At 39.5% G+C, this 13,614-nt stretch overlaps 1 protein-coding gene across 1 annotated transcript; it reads right to left on the bottom strand.

Moving 5' to 3' along the window:
• Positions 1 to 4,993: 4,993 nt before the first annotated feature.
• dsc2l (desmocollin 2 like) lies at positions 4,994 to 12,534 on the bottom strand. Its single transcript, XM_018676540.2, has 16 exons — positions 12,202 to 12,534; positions 11,906 to 11,996; positions 11,559 to 11,767; positions 11,356 to 11,460; positions 10,807 to 10,962; positions 10,306 to 10,450; positions 10,059 to 10,213; positions 9,790 to 9,924; positions 9,501 to 9,686; positions 9,092 to 9,339; positions 8,752 to 8,894; positions 7,931 to 8,152; positions 6,983 to 7,204; positions 6,607 to 6,722; positions 6,144 to 6,479; positions 4,994 to 5,696 (listed from the first exon to the last, which is right to left on the bottom strand). The coding sequence occupies exons 1-16, from the start codon at positions 12,238 to 12,240 to the stop codon at positions 5,499 to 5,501; spliced, it is 2,706 nt and encodes a 901-aa protein (XP_018532056.1). The 5' UTR covers positions 12,241 to 12,534; the 3' UTR covers positions 4,994 to 5,498.
• Between the last annotated feature and the right edge of the window lie 1,080 nt (positions 12,535 to 13,614).

Raw genomic sequence — 13,614 nt, 5'->3', positions numbered from 1 at the left:
CACTTCACTATATTTCAGAGAGAAGTATTGGACTTTCTGCCCCATTACATTTATTTGACAGTTGTAGTTACTAGTTAAGTTACTAGAATAAAGATGAAGAATGTATAATAAAACAAGATTTAAAGTCTGTCATGACTCCATGACACTGGCCATGTTCTTTTTGGCCATTCCACCCCTTTCCCATGTTTTCCATCCAGCCACCAGATGTCTCTGGATTTTCCCTCCTGTCCTGGTCACCTGACTAACCACACCCACCTGCGGACCTGTTCACCATTCTCAGTTACCAGACTGGCCACACCCACCTACACACCTACCTACACACCTGTTCTTATTTCCCTCATCAATTCCTCTGCAGTTATGCTGACAGTATTTTTACTTCAATACTTTAACCGCATTTTGGTGCTAAAAGGGCTTTTCATGCAGGACTTTTACTTGTAATGGAGTATTTTTACACTGCTGTATTGGCACTGTTACTGAAGGAAAAGATCTGAATACTTCTTCCACCGCTGGTCTTCCGATGTGGTTCATAGGTGTGACTGCAGAGATGAATGGTCTCAGCAGTCAACCTCAACCATTCACTCAATACAGTGATTGAGCCTGAGGCACTGCCCGGCTCTCTTACTGTTGTGGACACTTGACTTGAATGCAGCAGCCTTGTCCCCCACCGTTACGCTCTCATTAGGGAAAAATAAGATGAAAGTTGAGCTTTCATCTTGGTATGTTTGCTCCTTCCCCATCTTTTTCTGCTGTTAACTGTTAGGAGGGGAAAAAAGAGGTCAGTACTAAAATAATTTCATGTTATTGTAATTTTAGAACCATTTCCCCGCCTATGCTTTTACCATGTGCTTTACCCGTGTCCTTGTGTTCACTGATTGCTGCAAAAAAGAAAAAAAAAAAAAAGGCCTCTCTTCTGCACACAGGCTTGTCATTTAAATCTAGGGAGAAAAATAACATATTTATTCAGTAATGTTTATAAGAGTCAGTCCTCTCATTAAGAAATATAATGGTTGGGTGTCTGTGGGAAAAAAAATCACCATAAAATCATGATATTAGAAAGAAACTGTATCTGCATCTCACAAGACAAATATCAGGGAGATAGAAAGAAAGTGACAAATGCATATTTAAGCTGTATGTAGGTATTCTACTGTTAATAATCATGGGTTTAATTGAATGAGTTAATTTAGCATTTGTGCACATATTCTTTCAACTGTTTATCACTTGAATCCTTTTGTCTAATTAAGACCCAGATGTCTCATTGAGACTTTCCAACGCTAAACAGATTTAGCTAATTAAAATGTAAGCTGCACATTTCAACTGAGTGTGAATAATATGGTCAGCAACACCAGGAAGTAACACAATACCTCAACCGAACAATGGAGCAAGTAATTTAAGCTCCCTGGCATCATTAATATATGAGAAGTTTGAAGGTACAGCACATTCTGCCAAATGGTTCTTTAGGGGTGGGCGTTATGATGACAGTACAACCACACATACCATATGAATTTGTAAAATATGCCACATTTTCTCTTAATTACATTCTTTGTTGTTGATAATTGTTGATATGGTTACCAGAAATGCCATATAATGTTCATGGTAATAGCCTTTCTGCTGTTTGTTTCCTACATTTTGTTTACTGGAAATAAAACTGGAAAAACTGGAAATAAAACAATTTTCTATTTAGACGACAAAAGCACAACATAATCCTCTTTTTAAGTGTAAAATATAGTAATTTTTAGTACCAGTTAAATATTCTAATAATTAAAAGTGTGAGTTTTAAAATAATCTAAATGTTACTCTTCCTGGAGGTGCTAGGAGAAGCCTGATCTTGTTAGATAAGTGACACCAAATATCAATGAAAGGGACTAAGAGCACGTGATTGCTGTGCAGCCTGGCATATGCCACATCAAGGCATGACGAGGCTCCTGTCACAGCTTGTCATATCACTTCACTTTAACTGCACCGTCGTGGCTTCGCAGCTTAATTGAAGTGATTTCAGGTGGTTTGGTAATACATATGACAGAGAGGGAGAAAGCGTCTTAGCTGAAATCAGCAACCTTCTATAAATACTCCCTCTCAGCCACCTCCACAGCTAGTGTTCAACTCAGATGAGAGGTAAGTGTGACACCTAGTGTCACTCACCATAATAACATCCTGTATTTAGAGGAGCCTGCCATGAGGATAGCGTAAAAGAAATATACATGATTAGTGACATATGAGTCATTTGAAACAATACATAATTTCACTCCCTTTCATGAATACATCACAATCATTTCAATAAAGCCTGTTTAGTGCAGTAACACATGCCTTCAGCTATTAAATTATTCATAAACCAACCTAAATTCCATATATACATGACCTGGTTTGTGCTTTCCCAAGACACACCATGAAGAAATTACTTTGTCATGTGCATTGATAGCAACTAAAATATCTTGCACATGCCACTTAAAACTATAAATCCTGAGGCCAAAGTCAACAGTGGGTTAAGAAGTTTGCGTGCTCCATGCTCTTGGCAGCTGAAGGCACCACTCCATATTGAACTCAGATGGAGCCAAGTGTCCTCAGACACTCTGGTGGAGGGTGAAAACACCCTATCTGGAGAGATTGTTTTCACAGTATGCCGAAAACTAATTACAAGCAATAAATTAATTTCACGCTACTGCTTTAGAATTAATTGCATCTTTACAGAAGTGACTGGAAGTGATGGCTCAAGCAGCTCTGATAAGGGTGGACACACTAAGTGGTCTATTGAATTATGTGGCTTATCAGTGCCATTGCTTTACATAGGGATGCACTTGATAATACTTAAAGAAATTATCTGAAATTCTCGTTTGTTGCCATTTTTAATTGCCACTAAGGTATTTTTGTCATGCAGGCTCCCATGGCGCTGCACCATATGCTAGGAACAGCTGAGCATGTTGTTTTCTGCATTAGGCTTTTACAGAAATGTTTCTTTTGGACTATGTGACTATGTTTATATACATGACAGTGTGTGTGAAAATGTAAATCCATTGTAGTGACAGGGGGAAGCCGACTGAGGTGTTCTATCATGTAAGATCTGCTGCTGTCACGTCAAAGTCTTTTCGTCCTAGTTCCCAGTTTGAGCTTACATGATACATTTCCCACTTCCTGAATGGTAAGTGCCTATAAATACACTGTGTGTCAGATGGTTTTTTTCCTGTCAAGCAACATTTACTCTTAGGTCTCAGTGTTAAGTCGTCACTGTGAGCGCAATACAGATCATGACCTACTGCAACCTGTTAAATATCTGGCACCATTGTAAGAATGTATGTAATACTGCAGAATAGAGTAATAGAATAGAGAATAGTGATTAACAGGGAAAAAAGACTGTTTATTAGTTATATGGGTAATAGAGCTGCTGTCTGTGCTTGGAGTGCCTTCTTTAGATATTTGGGTTAACTGCTTATTTTCATTATTTTGAGTTATGTGACTTTTCAAGATTCCCCTAATTGGCCCCAGTGGGATGTTGAGAAAAAACCCTTGATGTTCACATCTCGTTCTAACCCCCCCAATAATTGTGACAGTATTATTGTAATCTGCGCAGATAATATTGTTGTATTTTTAACAAGATTCCAGTGTTTCATCATTGCGAGGGGCTGGTTTCATTCCAAGATTTAATTTCCTGTTTTTTCTGCTTGCTGCTGTCATCTTTGATACTCGTCACCACAATCACATGACAGATGGTCCCTCCAAGACCCTATAATTATATTTTCAGCTTTGGATTCATAATTCATCACATTGATGCATGATTTGCATGTCATCAGCAGAAAAATGGCAAATTGTTTACTACCTCCAATGCTTTTAAAATATTTTCTATAAATTAATAATCCATAATCTGCCAAAGTGTAATAAGATCAAGAACTCCAGGGGGATTTCAATTTTCAATACATTTGTTATACTGTATCATTTATTTATGGAGGTCTGTGCACAATGTAGCTAAGCTTGTTGTCTACAGCATCTCTTTATTTGAAATATGTTATTAATAATTCATTAAAAGTGTCATTGATTGGACATTGACTTTCCTATTTTCCTAGTTCAAAGACTAGTAAAGAATTTTACTCTTAACAAAGTAGATTCCAGTTATTGTACAGCTAAACGTGGTGGCAACAGGTATTCCACCAACTTGATCTGCAGAGGGCCAGAGCTAAATATTAGCTAAGAGATGATGAGTTTGGCAGTATAGGTGTAACACTGTGTCTTTAATATTGTGTAAGCTCAAAGTGCCACGCCTTGTAAATCATTCACCAGAGTACACACAGACAATGAGCACAATTGTCAACTGTTTCTGCTCTAAAATGCTGGTGTGTGTTCTTGCCAAATCATATAGTCAAAACAACACAGGACACTTTTCATTTATATTTTACAAGTTAACATTTATTTAAAAAAAAAACATGCCATAACATGTAATCAAAGCAAAGCCTTTAGTGCATAGAGTTGAGTTACAATTATGCTTATAGTCTGCTCAATCAACATTTTTTTTCATCAATCTTCTTTTGGAATTTTATTTCCTTTAAATTAATCCTTGTATAAAACTAAATCTGATACAGTGAAAGATTCACCAACAGAGACATTTTTTGAATGACAATACATCTTTAGCAACTTAATACACACATACAGAGATGTCAAATCCCCAGGTTCAAGGCCATTACTTGAACTGATTAGCTTTCCTTCTATCTGGAAAATCTTGCATTCAGACGCTTGCAGGCAGCGTCAGTAACACCTCACTCCTCCCATTCACGCCCTTGTGCTGACTTTTGCAGGATTACTGTCAGAATGTTGCAATAATCTCAGTGACAGAGGGCTGAAACTACGCCCAGCTGACTGCCGAGGGCTCTGCTGGAATGTGTTTGCACAAATGCTATGTGATTTAGAAAACCACTGGAAACTAATTAACATTATTGTGTAAAAGTGATAAATAGTTATAAGAACCTAATTTGAAATGACGTGTTTTCATGTAAATGAGAAAATATTTCAGTTGTATTATCATCCCTTTTATTTATTTTTCTTTAAAAATATATCAAAACTCTAAAATTTAGCACACAATTTCAAAGCAGCGACACAAATGCACAATGCACTGTATCACAATGCACTGTATCACTTGCTGTCAATGCAAATTATTAAAAATAACCAAAATACCCAAAGTTGTTATTAACTAATAGAGACCCCACAGCCATCCATGCATATATCAGTACAACTATCATGAACCTGCAAAGACCTCCAAGACAACCACACAGTAATACACAACATGTAGAGAATGTACAACATAGCTTTCAGTGCAAAAGACTTTTACCAAAATGTAGCAAAGAAAAAAAAAAACTAACAACAAAAAGCAAAAGCAGACCAGGGCGTGCGCACACTGACGCCACCTGCTTGTTCTTTTTCTCATTCATGTTCGGGGGCATACCAAGCATTCATATCCCAGGCCTCCCTACATCCTGCACAGTGAAAAGTAAACACCATTATGTTGGGCGCTTCATTGTTCATGTCTTTGTGCAGACATCTGCAAGAGTTTTGAACTTTGGTCCGAGTGTGTTCAGGAAGTCGAGGTTATCGTTGTCGCCGAAGTCGCTGCAGCACCCCACAGAGCCGGCCGCGGAGCCCACCCCCTCAAACCCGTAGGCGTGGATGATGTCGTCGGCGTACCGTCCGTCCTCCTCAGTTCCCAAATAGCCCAGTTTCTGCAAGACGAAGCGCAAGGGAGAGGAAGCGTGTTATTACTCTTGAGTGGGCTAAGCCTGGGCGATGGGAGCAGAGATACTAGACCGTGTGATAATATGAGGCTGCTCAGGATATGACTGGCAGTCAGATATTACATAGCGAGCAAACAACTCGCCAGGAAGTTATAGAAATAATATTTCTCACCATGAAGTTAAAAAATTATTAAAGTTTACAGAGGATACTATCACAGCTTAGAGAATGAGATTATATTACACATGAGAATTACCTAAGCTCTTACAGATAACAAAGGAGTTATTAAACCTCAGAGAAAAAAAAAAAAGGTGCACGCATCTGGCCACATTTAATTCTTCCACTTCCTCTTACTTTTTGTGCCAACATCATTTTTGTTTTACTATATAAATTAAATTAAAAATCTTAAAATGTTTTTAACTATAAAACAACATTACCTGGTGTAGATAGCGGCCATTTGTTTGCCAGGTGTGAAGAAAAGCTGAGTCCTGGACAAGGTGTCTGCTGTCAAAGCCACTATTAAGAACCTGGCTTCCAAGCTGACCAAACTGGCCTCCAAACTGTTGGGTACCGTACTGATCATACTGATCATACTGGCTAGAATAGAACTGTTGCATATCGACACAAGACTTGTTTATCCCATTCCCATGTACACTTTGACCTCCGAGTGTGCTCGTGCTCTTGATCCCTGGCCATCCTGCATTCACATCCTTCACTGAGCCCTTTGTTATTTGATCTACTCCGATAGTGGGGACAGTGATGAGACTAGAATCCTGTGGAGCAAAACCACAAAACAAAGGCAAGGAATCAAGCAACAATTAAATAAACGAAGCAAAAGGGAAATAAGAGATTCAAATGAAAATAAGGTTTCTTTACAAGCTCTCATTACTATGTTCTTACCACTTCATCCCCTTTGCCCTCAGTGTTTGATTTGAGCAGGACTCCACCGCTGTCTCCTGTATCTTCAAATTCCAACTTGTCTCTCTTTGTCACACAGAAAAAGACAAGGAGTAGACCTGCAATAACAAAGCAAGAATGTTATAAATGAATACACAAGGAGTGGTTTCCTAATAATGTTAGGTAGGTATCACAAGATAAACATAATGGTCTTGTAGTGTGACAAGACAATGCTTTATTGAGCAACAACAGAATCTTTAACTTTCTATCATTCCTGCTGCACTTTTACACATGGATGAGCGCAAAACTCCTGCATCACTATCTATACAGTGCAGCCTACACATTCCTGCTGGCAAGCGTATAGCAGTGGAGTACTCACAGAGCAGTAGGAGGAGAGCCAGAGGCAACAGCATAGCCAGTAAAGCCAGTCCCCCTAATGACACGGAGCGATCCTCAGCCAAGCAGACTCCATTCCTGCACTGGCAGATCCTTACTGTTGCTGTCTGTATGCCACCATGGCCCTGCAGATCTTTAATAACCACTGGAACTTTGTAGAGCCCCCTAGGAAGGTCTTTGGTATGAGCCAATGTAGCTGCTGTGGCTAAGGAGGAAAAGTGCAAAAATGATGATGAGACTTAAGTTTCTCCAGGAAATGGCAGTGCAACATTGTGCAAAACTTTTTAAACTTTAAGTTAATGTCTCAGGACAGATCGAGTGTCCATTGTGATGATTTTTGCAACTGTTTCAACCAAACATGTCATTTTGTAGTTCTTATCCCAGGTACTTTCATTTGACAACCATAGGTACAAAACATCAAATATGAAAAAATATGAAAGATTGTTATTAAGTAGGGTTAACAACTATATACAAAGAACTTCCAATAAGTTCCACCTCAAAGTGCCATATCACTAGTGTTACTTGAATGCAGCATTTGTACTTGACTATTTTTACTGTGTGCTATTGCTACTTTTACTTAAATAAATTAGCAGAATTCTTCTTTCACCACAGTTGATATTGGTATATGCCTCAAAAATGATCAGTTAAGGTCAAAATAATCAGCTTAATGCCTGCCTCCTTCACTGGCATCCCTCTGTTGGATTTTATGGTTGTGTTTTTTTTAATAGCTGTCACAACAACAAAAGGTGTTTTGGAGATAATAAAGATATGAATGAATTACTGAGACTTGGATTATGTTGTGTGAGTTGTTTGAACCTTGCAGAGCTTCTACGGATGTTTCATTAATGTTTTGCTGTGGCTAAACAAGAGTTTTTTTTTCCTCCGTCAGACATGGATAGATAGAATGGGTAAAAAAAATACAACTACCTACCATTAATTCTTGTCACAGACCATTTGTCATCACTGTCCGGTGGCAAACTAAATGTGAAAGGGGACGACAAGGGGGACTGGTCTTTGTCTTCAGCCACAATCACCACAGAGCCAAGCGCTCCTTCCTTCTCACAGATTGCCAGCTCGCTGGTGGGGACTGTTGGTATGTTGTCGTTCACATCCTCCACCTGAATAATAACTGTTCCTGTGCCCGTTTTGGAGCCTGAAATACATTAGAATTTCATTAGTACTCATGCACGACAGATGTGGACATGTTGGTACAGCGGAAAGGCACGATAGATCTGGATAGTCGCATTTTGATATCACTCAGGTGTCAGTTACCAGGAAACTACAAATTCTGACAAGCATCTCGGATAAGAGCCCATTTTCCACCATCACGTTGGATTAAGTGTGAGTCACTCTGAGCGACTAGTCACATCGGTGTCAACAGGTGTTCTTGGGTGAGACAGAGCCTGAGCAAATCACATGGTGTGTTCAGACAGATACTGATGAGGGTGGAGCTGATGTTCTAAATAACCTTCGGCTAGTACAACAATACCATCCAAAGGTGTGACAAATATATTGTCAGCACAAGAGTTTTTTAGTGACTGAATGATGGATATTCGCCAAACCCAGTGAGAGAGTGAGTCTATAAAACAAGTAATAGATGTGAATAAAAAAAAATAGATAACAGCACAGTGCTGAAGGCAATTATGTCTTTATCCACCAAGCGCTGATATACTTGAGATGCACTTGAGCCTGTGATATTCACTGTATGGACCCCATAGACAACTAGGTATACAGAATTTACAAGCAACTTACTGGCGTCAACAGCCTTCATGGTGATGTTGTAAACACCATCCTGGACAAACTGCGACTCTCTGTCAATTGTGTTTGCAACCCTCAGCTCTCCCGTATTTCTGTCGACATTGATCCAAGAGGCTGGGTCTGTGACCTTGTAATACCTGAGAGAAAGTGGAAAGATACTTTTATATTACCAGCTCATTCTTCAGTTCAGCAGTCAAAGTCTGCCCTCCAGTGTTTATGAGGTGTAACATAAACTTCAGTTGGGGTCTTGAGGATTTACTGCATTTGTTCCCTTATTAGCCACACTGTACCACAGGGAAGTTAATTTTTTTTAAAGCAAATTTGAGTTACTTACTTGATGTCATTGCTGCTCTTGGTCTCAGGATCTACAGCTGTGTAGCGTCCTATCAGCGTGCCATTTGGTGTGTTCTCTTTGACTGTGAAGCGGATAGTAGGAGCCGAGAATTCTGGACCCTCATCAACATCAGTGACCGTGAGATCCACAGGGATGGACTGCCATCGGGCTTGAGTGTTGCTCAGCTCAGCTTCATTACGTGCCATAACCTCAAGTTTTACATTTTTAGACTGTTCATGATCTAAGGCCTGGAAAAACAGAGAAGGAAGGCATTATAGATACAAATCTGTTGTCTCTGCTCTGTTTTACACTTTTACTTTTCATAAAATGTGAGCCTCTCCTATGTGTCATGTCAAATAGTTATATTATAATGGCTAATTTTACAATAATAATACAAACTCTAACTCACCTTTGTGACGTACAGAAGTCCCTCGTTTGTTTTGGGGTCAGTATCGATCCTGAAATTTCCATTTTCATTTCCTTTAGTGATAACGAATTTTGAAATCCAGTTTGGTGTGTTGATTAAATCTTTGTCCTCAACAGGGATTCGAAGGATAAGTTTTTCACTTTCGTTTTCTTTGACACTGGCTTCATACTAAAAGGAAAAAAATGTTCAAAATGCTTGTTATACTTCATTTTACAAAACATAAGATGTTATTTAGACGTGTCTTCTTTTGGGGTAATTGCTAATTACTTACAGATGCTTTTGTGAAAGTTGGTGGGTTGTCATTGATATCACCCAGAGTTATGGTTGCTGTGCCAGTCCTTTCGAGACCTTGTACTGCACCGTCAAAATCTTTGATTTTTACTGTCACCAGATACTTGTCTTTTATCTTAAGAAGAATGGGACAAAATAATGTGAGAAAAAGATATATGTCTTAAAATAAGGCAAGAGACTAATATAAAGCATCTCATTTCTATTTTTTATATTTGAGTATATTATTAGGACTATGATGGCAAAGCTCACCTCTCTGTCCAGGGTGTTGGTTACTGTCGTGATGGCACCTGTCTCTGGGTTGATGGCAAACAGGTCTAACCCGGTCAAGAGAGTATACTTGATCTTGACATGGAGGGTACCCTTTTTGTCTCTGTCTGTAGCGTTCACCTTCCCCACGACTGTCCCTGTGATATAAAACATGATCATTAAGTTTACTAACATCCTCACTGAAGGTCAAATACGGCAGGATTACTGGTGCGCATTTCATGTGCTTCACCTGCTTTGCTATGCTCCAGCACAGTAAATTGCAGCGGGCTGCTGAATTCTGGAGTATTGTCATTCACATCATCTATAAGTACTTGGATGTCCAAAGGCAAGTCTGTCTCCTGTTTTGTCCCTTTGTCAAAAACTCTGGTCGTCAACTGTAAAGAAAAAGTTTTTTTTTTTTTTTTTTACAAGATTAACACGCAAAAATAAGTGTGAAAAAATGCAAAGCATATCACATGGTTTAATGCATTCTCAAATGGGCAACATTATAAATGTTATGGTTTCAATCGCTTCTGTCATTCTTTAAGCACAAATGCCAAACGTTACTGTTCCTAGCTGCAACTTGTCAGGGAATTTTTATATGATAGTAAATTGAATGTCTTTTGTACTGCCACCGTGAGCTTTAGGGAATTTATAATGGGCATTTTTTGCTGGTTTACGACATTATATGAACCAAACAATTCATCAATAAATAATATAACTGTTGGTTACAGCCCTATTTCACACTCACTGTAAATACTGGGAACTCCTCGCGATCAATTGCTCTGTGCACAATCAGCATTCCAGAGTTAGGGTCAAGAGAGAACACTCCAACTGGATGTGAATCAACACCAGGTCCACTGATGGTGTAGTAGACTCGGTGCTTGGCTGCGGAATCAGACACAATCTACAACAGAAACCATGTAAGTTCATACATGTACAAGTTGTACCTTTTTAAAACCTTCAATACTTTGAAATGGATCAAGGAAAAGGGTTTAAAAAAAAACAAAAGAACATGTGACCCCATGATATCCTCAGGCAGATTTCAGTGGGCAGTCTGTTAATGCAGGTAAAAAGGCTTTAAAGGAATTAATCACAGCATTAAGTCAGTCAAAAGCAATGTAATTAATAGGTGTGTCTGGGTGTGTGAATCAGATAATCTGGGAAAATAAGAATAGGTGAGAAAGTGCAGCAAAAGTAAGAAAATATGTGGATTTGTGTTGCCAGACTGTACATGCATGTAGTGTAAAGCTGATATACACTATGTTAAAGTGACCTATATTTCCCACATTAAAATTACCTCTTCAATTTGTTTTGGATAAGGCCCCGGATCATTTTCTAACAAGTTGAAGGGTGGGGGACTCCACCTTCTTTTGGAGCGCTTCAGGAATCTTTGGTCTGAGAGCTGTGACAAACAACAAAAGGAAATTTATTTAAAATAGAAAAAAAGGCCCAATAAAATTATAGCCTATTTAAACGACTAATAATACACAGTTGTCTTACCACTTTCCCCTGCAGTGGACTGTAGACAAGGTGAACTTCCATCTCATTTTCCGGTCCACTGTCGTCCTGAGCCAACACAGAAAATGTCCGACCTCTCGCTGGCACGTAAACTCTAGTTAAAGCTACTATTTCTCCATTTGTGTTTATTGTAAAACTTTGGTCAGTCAAAGTTAAGTGCAATGATTTGACGTCGCAGTCGGCAACATTAACTGAAAACCGAGAGAAGGGAAAAGGTGAAAGGGAGTTATGAACAACAGCAAAAAAGAGCCAATACTGGAAACAAAGTAAAGGTGCAGTGGATAAAACTGTTCGATAACGAGAGGTTGAACAATTAATGTCTGAATTACCTGTTGTGACTTTATATCCAGCCGGAATTGTTCGTGACACAGGCACATAGAGATATTTCGGGGTTAAACACGACTCCACGCAGGGCAGAATCTAAAGCACAGAGACGTCCTTTAGTCAGTTTTAAATGCGCTTTAAAATGTTCGTTAATGTTAATTAGACTTGTCCCTTTAACAGCAAATACTTACATCATAGCTATACTTTCTTTGAAAGTAAAGGCGTTACAATTGTTTTAAGTAAGACTTTATAGTGCGGGGTGAATTCTTCGTTTTAAAAAAAAGGGGGGTAAAGTACTTACCAACAACAGGCTGATGTAGAAAATTAAAACATTCGCCATTTTTGACAACTTTTTCGCGAACTTTGTCCTTTCCCGTAGGAGGAAGCCGGGCTCCACCGAGAGTGACCCGCTCAGAAAGTGACAGATAATGGATTTATGTCGGCGTTTAAAAGCTCAAGAGAAGAAACTCTCTCTATCCCTGCACTTGTGCTTCTGCTGGCTTAACTGGGCGCCGCGGGATCTGTCGCTACTGGCAGTGACTCAACGTACAGACACACCTAGGCGACCCCACCCAGACTGCGAGCCTTCCCCTGGTAAGATACGCAGGAAAAGTACCTTTGGTTTGTGCTCAGAGTTTTGTTTCTATTGCGCCGCACACGTCAACTCCTCTTAGTTTGCAAATATGTGTATTTTTTTTCTGCCAGCAGGGGGAAACATTGCCTAAGTCTTGTGCCAGATAAAGTCATTCTGAAATCAATTTTAGAGTGTTGCAAGACATCTGAACAAAGCCAGACACCATATAATTTTCTACGGAAGAGTTATGTTTTATGTTGTGCCATATGAGATACAGATGCCTATAAAGACATTAAAAAGGCTTCCAAGAATGCTCCCTTGATTTCTGTTAAAGCTGAGCAGGTGCTTGTGAAGTTGTGTGAACTACAGATAATAAGTCAAAAGTGTTCATTTTTATCATTAGGAGGAAACATTTGTTTTTGCATTTACCCTGGGGATAACTACTTGTTTGTCTGTCTGCTTGTTTTTCAAGAGTGTCTGGTCTAAGAAACCTCGCCCTGGTCCATAGAGAGACTGACCCCTGCATGCCCCTCCTCTCTCCTCTGCAACTCCACTGAAGCATTCTAGTAGGAGGAACAGAACTGGGCTCTTCACTTAACACCACAGGAATGTGAGCTGAATGAATCCTGGTGTTGGGGGGGAGGCGAGGCTCCGCTCCCACAGCGAAGCGCTCGCTATCTCTATAAACTGCTGATAAAAAGCAAGAGTTGCCAGGGCCAGCAACTCCAGGCCAGTGTCCTTTGAAGCATGACAATTTGAATCAACTATAATGGGCTAGAGCTGGTTGTTAAAAGTGCATTGGGAAGTGAGACTACGTGGGGCTGCAAACAGGAAAGGTGAGAAAAATGTCAGGAAGACGGCGCTGGTGTGAGTCATGGGCGTGGACATAATGAAAGGGTTCGAGGCAGGGAGTCTTAACAGTAAATGCAAGACAGACTCAGCAAAAAAAAGAAAGAGAAAAAAAACAAAGAAAAAAAAAAACTCCAGTGTCTCTCCCAAGCTAAATGAAAGTGAGTTATTGCTGCTCTCAGGCTTCAGTGTGTGTAAGTATAAGCATGTTTGAACAGATGAGTTCGTTCACATTTACTGCGTATTCTACTGATGACACGATGTTTGACCTCTCCCTCCCACACTGTCCAC

This window comes from Lates calcarifer, linkage group LG4 (genome assembly GCF_001640805.2).
Source record: "Lates calcarifer isolate ASB-BC8 linkage group LG4, TLL_Latcal_v3, whole genome shotgun sequence".
NCBI lineage: Eukaryota > Metazoa > Chordata > Actinopteri > Centropomidae > Lates > Lates calcarifer.
The sequence above is the reverse complement of the archived record's forward strand: the minus strand, read 5'-3'. Positions and strand labels throughout refer to the sequence as shown.

What these genes read in the sequence shown, in the direction of transcription:
- dsc2l (XM_018676540.2), bottom strand. Translation starts at nt 12,240, where the DNA reads ATGGCGAATGTTTTAATTTTCTACATCAGCCTGTTGTTG. An exon ending in GCTGGAGCATAGCAAAGCAG is followed by an intron (nt 10,214 to 10,305) that starts GTGAAGCACATG and finishes TTTATATCACAG; the next exon opens with GGACAGTCGTGGGGAAGGTG. An exon ending in AAGAGCAGCAATGACATCAA is followed by an intron (nt 8,895 to 9,091) that starts GTAAGTAACTCA and finishes ACTTTCTCTCAG; the next exon opens with GTATTACAAGGTCACAGACC.